General features: G+C 45.9%; 1 protein-coding gene across 1 annotated transcript; it reads right to left on the bottom strand.

Moving 5' to 3' along the window:
* Nucleotides 1-685: 685 nt before the first annotated feature.
* GHRH (growth hormone releasing hormone) lies at nucleotides 686-5,633 on the bottom strand. Its single transcript, XM_036323113.1, has 5 exons — nucleotides 5,416-5,633; nucleotides 5,115-5,215; nucleotides 4,690-4,794; nucleotides 3,154-3,273; nucleotides 686-816 (listed from the first exon to the last, which is right to left on the bottom strand). Exons 2-5 carry the CDS (start codon nucleotides 5,192-5,194, stop codon nucleotides 801-803), a joined length of 321 nt encoding a protein of 106 aa, XP_036179006.1. The 5' UTR covers nucleotides 5,195-5,215; nucleotides 5,416-5,633; the 3' UTR covers nucleotides 686-800.
* Between the last annotated feature and the right edge of the window lie 1,303 nt (nucleotides 5,634-6,936).

Below are 6,936 nucleotides of genomic sequence, written 5' to 3'. Positions count from 1 at the left end.
TTTACTCAAGTGTTACCTTATCAATGAGGCCTTCCCTGACCACTACACAGCACATGTGTACATTATAGATAAAATAATGCCCTCTGGCATTCCCACCCCCTTAAATATTTATCCTTTGTAATTGCCACTGTTGGACATATTCTATATTTACTTGTGTTTGTTATCCTTTCCCTAATTTGAATATAAGCTCTTTGAGGTCAGGGGCTTTGTCTGTTTGTTTGGAACTATATTCCCAGTGCCTAAAACAATGCCTGGCACATAGTAGGTACTCTATAAATATATGTTGAACGAATATATGATACTGCTTAGAGACGAACAAGTCATCAAATGAATGAAGGATGAGTTTGGCCCAGAATAGAAGAATATGGTCAAGAGGCTGGCTCTGGGCTGTACTGCCTTGGTTTAAACCCCAGCTCTCTCCTTGTTGGCTGTGACCGTAACAATCCAGTTAATCTTTCTGTACCTGGGTTCCTTGTCTGTGAAATGAGAAGGGTGCCAATGCCTCCCTTTGGGCTATGTACGGAGTATATGAGATTCTAGGCATGAAGCTGCCCAGGTGGTACTTCCCAGTCTGGTAAATGTTAGCTATTTTTTTATTATACCATGTAATACCACTTTGGGAAACATAACTATGTAAAACACATACAAATTAGGTGGAAGATTAAAGAAAATTGAACTGCAGACCAGGATGGGGGAATTTTATTGTATTCATAAAAGAAAAAGTAGGTCAAAAATTAAGTAGGTTGAACTGGATGCAGTTGTGTTTTGGCTCCAGGCAGCATAAAACACAGGCAGAATCTTCATCCTTGGGAATTCCTGTTGCAGAAAGAAAGAACAAGCTCAATCATGGGGACTGAAGAAAGGGCAGGTTAGGGCATGGACAGTTGAAACCAGGGGGATGGATGTTCTAGTGTTAAGACTGTCTGGGTCCCAAAAGGACCTCGTTCTTGAGAAGAGAACCCTTGTGCACTGTTGGTAGGATAGTAAATTGGTGCAGTCACTATGTAAAATAGTATGGAGGGTCCTCAAAAAATTAAAAATAGAGCTACCCCATGACTCAGAAATACCCCTTCTGGGTCTTTACCTGAAGAAATCCAAAACATGAATTAAAAAAGATATACACACCCTATGTTCACTGCAGCATTATTTACAAAAGCCAAGATATGGAAGCAACCCAAGTGCCCATCAGTAGGCCGTTGGATAAATAAGAGGTGGTACATGTATACAATGGAATATTACTCAACCATAAAAAAGAATAAAATCTTGCCATTTGCAACATAGATGGTTCTAGAAGGTATTATACTAAGTAAAATATGTCAGACAGACAAAAACAAGTGCCATGAAATAAATTCTAAAAAGAACCTCATTGTTAGCCCCAGTTCTGCTAATCTTCTTCCACTGAGATTCCAGGCTGATCACTTCCTTTGAAGTCACTGCAGGGTTAGCTTAGGTATTCCTTGCGGCGCACACATTCACCCTACCCCTTATGTCTCATACCATTTATCACAAATTAAATAATCCACTGTACAAGTACTTAAGTTTTGTCTGTCTCACTGCATTATGGGTTCCATGAGAGCAGGAACCACTGCTGTCCTATTCCCTGCTATTCCCTCAGCTCAGAGACTGGCACATAAAAGTCATTGGATGTTTTTAAGGGCCAGGAGGACAGACAAATCTGAACCTCAGTTCCTTACAGAGCTGTTAGGTGGACATGAAGGGTGGTGGGTGCAAAAGTGTGCCATCTGCCAAATCGTTCGACTGCACTATCAAGGTGGAAGAACTTACTCTTATTTTATGTTTTCCCAGGCCCACCAGTGATACCCTGGTATTTGCAGCCATTGAGCTGGAGGGGGAACAATGGCCATAGCAGCCTCCAGGCCCCTCCTGCTGCTCTGTGAATTTGAGCTCTGTGAAGCCTCTGGCTTTTCACCTGCAGGAACAAAGCCTGCATTCTTAGGACTCGGCCCTCCTTGGGGTCACTCCACCCTACTGGGCCTTGTGGGAGCCATAAAGCAGGTGAATGATGACCTAATCCCAGCATGAGAGGCACAAGGTAGGCATTATTCTTAGAGGCATTAGGGACCTTAGAGGTGGTCGGTGCTAACCCCCTCCTTTCACGGAGGAAGAAACAGGCAGCCAGCTTGCTGTGTACAGTGAGTTGGCTGCAGAACCAGACCTGGGGCTCAGATATGCATCCTGCCTCCCATCCTGGTTCTTACCCCTCCTGCAGCTGCCCATCAGCCTGCTGCTGCTTGTATCTCCACAGGACTGAGGTTGGTGAGATCTCTGAGCTCTTGGTGTCTAATAAGGTTGGAAGGAAGGTAAGAGGGCACATGGAGAAACTGGATTTGCTTACTAGGTCCAGAAGTGCCTGGCAAAGTCATGCTGGGACACATTTGTGCTCACAGTTGAAAATCAGCCTAAAAAATATAGCAGAGTTTCTCCCAATAGTTGTATCATTCTTGGGAAACTGTCTGCTAAGTGGGCTTCTTGTGAAGAAACTAAAGAGAAGCAGCAGGTCTCGGCTGGGCCTGCCAGTCCCTGACTTGGAGCCAGCTGCTGCCCCTTCTTTGCCTCAGTTTTCCTCCTCTGTAAAATGGGAAAGCTCATTCCTCATCTTCCCTGACTCCCAGTGGGAATGTGAGGGTCAGTGAGATGGGGTGTTATTCCCCTCTCTCCCCTGCTTGAGTGCTGCACACACTAGTCTACCTGAGGGTGTTGGGAAGGGCTGTCTTCCTTTGACGTTATAGTTTTGTGAGCTTGGCAAGGAACCCAGAGCACACCTCTCAGATCACACACAACAGACCTGCCCTGAACACTTGTTAAAATTCAGGTTCTTGGGTCCTATCCCAGAACGATTGAGTAAGTTATGTTTTTGGACCCAGACGCTGAGCCCAGCCTCTTACTACACATGGAGACACAGCAGTGGATAAGATCCAGTCGCTATCACACATTTTCTCCCCTTCCTCCAGTTCCCGATGTGTGTCAGGAGGGTGTGGCAGAGCCACATGCTTTTGGAGAGGAGGAGGTTCCTCTTCCTGCTGATCCTTGGGGAAGGAAGCCTCGGAGCTCCCTAGATATGCACACACACACATGTGCATGCACACCCATACACGCACACATGCATACACGTACACATGCATGTATTCCCACCTGAGCTTCTGCGGCAGGGCTGCCAGGATGCTTTCCAGTGCCATCTGCTTTTGGTCTTCCCACATGCCGTCCACCTGACGCCCAAGCCACACCTTTGCTCCTTGCTCCTCGTTTCTCTCTCTATTCCATTAGAAAAAAGAGAAACAGCTGAGGTTGCTCCTTGGGTAGGATGTGGAGAGGCCTGGGAAGGGCCGGAGCAAAGTGAGCAGAGCAGGGTGTGTCCCTTTTCTGACATCTGGTATCTAATCCAACTGAATTAGATTCAGCAACATTTAGGAAGGCAGTACATATGTAGTGAAGAGTAGAGGCTCCAAAATAGACATTTGCAAAATATCTCCCCACAGATTACTTATTAATTTCAAAAGGGAAAATATTAACTTTTCTCCCAGCAGACACCATGTTAACCAAGTGATCAAAGTTATCACCAATAATGGGACAAATCGACCTCATGTGTCTCCTGAGACAATGCGCTGAGAAGGACACTTCTGTTGCTTACTCTGACTCTACTAATCGTGAGGAAGCATCAGGCAAGTCCAATATGAGAGACATTCTATAAACAACTGGACTTTATTAAACAAATTCGTCAGGACTAAAAGACAGGAACTGTTCCTGATGAAAAAAACTAAAGAGACATGACAACTAAATACAACCCATGATCCTGAATCAGGAAAAGAAATACCTGTTATAAAGGACATTTTGGGATAACTGCTGACATTTTAATACGGACCCTAAGTGATAATTATTCTGTGATTATATAAGAGAATGTCCTTTCATTAGCTATTGGGAGACACCCACAGTAGTATTTAAGGGTAAAGGGTTATGATGAATGCAATTTACTCTCAAGTATTTCTGCAATAATAATAATAATAATAATAATAATAATTGTGCACATGTGTTTGTATGTATAGGTCTATATCTAGCTATAGCTATAGAGTAAGCAAATATGATAAAAATGTTAGAAATCATTGAATATGGGGAAGTGTATGTGGAAGTCCTTTGTATCATTGATGCAACTTCACTGTAAGTTTGAAATTTTTTCAAAATTAAAACTGAAAAATGGATGGGCTGTGGAGTTTGGCTGCTTGGACCCAGATCTGCCACTCTTTGGTGTGTGTCCTCTAGAAGCTATTAATGGCCCCAGACGATGGGGGTAAGAGTCCTGCTTTATAGGGTTGTTAGAGCAAATAGGAAATGAGGAATAATGGCTAACACTACCAAGGGCTCACTCTGCCCAGCACTGTGCCAAGTGCATGTAAATAGCCCAACGCACAGCCTTTGTTTCTGGCACAGAGTAACGATCTACTGGTAACTACCATCAGTATTGTTACTGTTGGAGCCCAGCATAGGGAGAAGCACATAACAAGTGTTCAACAGTCATTTAATAGCTAGAGGTAAGCTGAGATTTGACACTGGGGTCCTTCTGCTACGGCAAGTTCAGAAATGACAGATGCTTTGCAGAGGAAGAAACCAAAGTTGGTCCCTCCAAACTCTGATGCAGCTGCAGTGTGGAAAGAAATTCCTAGAACTTCTGCTTACGCCTGCTGCCTGCTCATGATGTCCTGGAGCAGCTTACGGGCAGAGAGCTGGCCCAGCACCTTCCGATAGCTGTTGGTGAAGATGGCATCTGCATACCGTGGCATCCTATGTGGGAGGAGTCAAAGGTCAAAGGGTGGTCTGGTGGGCCCAGGTGAGGGGACAGAGGTGGCTGCATTCATTAGGTCTCTGTTAGGTCCTTGTATTGCCCTTTTCCCTGTTCATCCCCAGAGAGAGTTGGAACCTGGGCTAGCCAACCTCTTTGAAGCTCAGAGTCTGTCCCCCTCCCAGAGATGGCAGTGGGGGCTGCCTGAGGAGATGGCTGAGGCCAGCTGATGGCTGGATTCTGCATCCTCTAAGCACCCCTCCTCCAGCAGGGATGGTTTTGGGGTGGTGGAAATCCAGGCCCTGTTGGCAGGACTGCTTACCTGAGGGTCGGGGAGTGTGAGGAGCAGTGGCAGCCACCACTGAGAGTTAGGACCATGAGGAAGAACACCCAGAGCAGCATCCTTCACCCTTGTGGTGGCACCTGGAAAGCGATAGGAGGGGAGGTCAGATGTAGCCATAGTCACAGGGATGCCTTTGCTGGCTGGGCCCAACCCTAGACTTGGCTTCGTGCAAGCCTTGGTCCTTGTCCTTTGGAAGAGTGGGGTAGGAAGAAGAACCCAGACTCTGGAAGTCAGACAGACCTGGGTTCAAGTTATGCCTCTGTCAGTCACAAGTTCTGACCTCATTTTCTCCATCTGTTGTTGCAGTGTACCCTGCGAATCACACAAGGATGCCTCAAGAAGTCGAATTAAGGAGCCACATTTATTTCAAAGCCGCCGGCTATGAAGGGGCAAATGCTCTCCAAATCTCGTAGTGCCTGCGTGAGAGCAGTAGCCAGCTTATAAAGGCAAAAACCACATCCTGCTAGACATTGGCATGTGGAATTATCTTGCAAAAGCAGTTTTACAGAAGCAAAATTGAGCAAAGTTAATAATCTCTAAAGGTTATCTATACTTTCAGTTCCTAGAGCCACTGAGTTAAGGAAAGCAATTTTGTGGTTCTGGCCCTCAGACACAGGAGAATAACCTTTGTGATGTGGGCTGGCAACATAATGGGGTGATTTATGTGAGCTTCCGGGTCTCAATCTGGAAACTGAGGTAACTACCCTATTGTTTAAGCAAGCAGGTGTGTACCGAAGCCAGAATAGCAGGGTTAAAATTCAAACAGCAGTTTTTACCTGAGATGAATGTTACTATGCTTCATTGCTTCATTCTCCACTGGTTTTTTTTTTTTTTTTTAATATGTTTTATTGATTTTTTACAGAGAGGAAGGGAGAGAGATAGAGAGTTAGAAACATCGATGAGAGAGAAACATCGATCAGCTGCCTCCTGCACATCCCCTACTGGGGATATGCCCGCAACCCAGGTACATGCCCTTGACCGGAATCGAACCTGGGACCTTTCAGTCCGCAGGCCGATGCTCTATCCACTGAGCCAAACCGGTTTTGGCTCCACTGGTTTTATGTACATGTCAAATCATGGACTCATCTTCATTAGTTAGGGGATTGTAATGCCCCCTAACCACAAGTAGTTTGACTGAATTAATTTTTCTAACTGCCTGCTTGGCACATTTAGTTTTCTATTTACTCATCCTATTTCTTTCAAGGGCATTCTCTGTTCTGTTCTTGCTCTCCTGTCCCCTAGCACATCTAGCCCTACTTGGCCCTGGACTTTCTCATTTGCTAGCAAAAATGTTCCTACAGTTACCAAGGCCCCTAGTGCCACAGCCCCCATCAGTACTGTCCTCACTGAAGCCCAGTTCCCCTCCTGCAGGCGTCCAGCCTCCTCCTGGCCTGCGTGGAGCCCAGGCTAGGGATCTCACGGGTGAGGCCACTGGCTGCTAAGATCCAGGCTGTTTCCTGGTGTAGGAGCTGGGAGTGGTATAGCCAGGTCTGAATGTCGTCAACCTTAACAGCTGTGGGCAGAGTCAGGATAACAGTGTAGTCCCTTCCAAGTTGGGGTTAGTCCTTGGGTCATGAACTTCTTTACTCACACCGAGTCTCCAGACGGGAAGGGATGTATAGGGCCCAAGGTTGGCACTGGCAAGGCGTCTCACACAAGCTTATGGGTGGCTCTCTGGGTATAGCGCAGAGCCTGTGAGGACTTGAGCAAGGAATGGTTATGAATTTCAAATTTTAATTCCTCCCTAACCTTGGGTAGGATAGGGGGAGGTCTACCAAATATGATTTCAAAAGGGGAGAAC

Source organism: Myotis myotis, unplaced genomic scaffold (genome assembly GCF_014108235.1).
Source record: "Myotis myotis isolate mMyoMyo1 unplaced genomic scaffold, mMyoMyo1.p scaffold_m19_p_9, whole genome shotgun sequence".
NCBI lineage: Eukaryota > Metazoa > Chordata > Mammalia > Chiroptera > Vespertilionidae > Myotis > Myotis myotis.
This window is presented reverse-complemented; position numbering and strand designations above follow the sequence as displayed.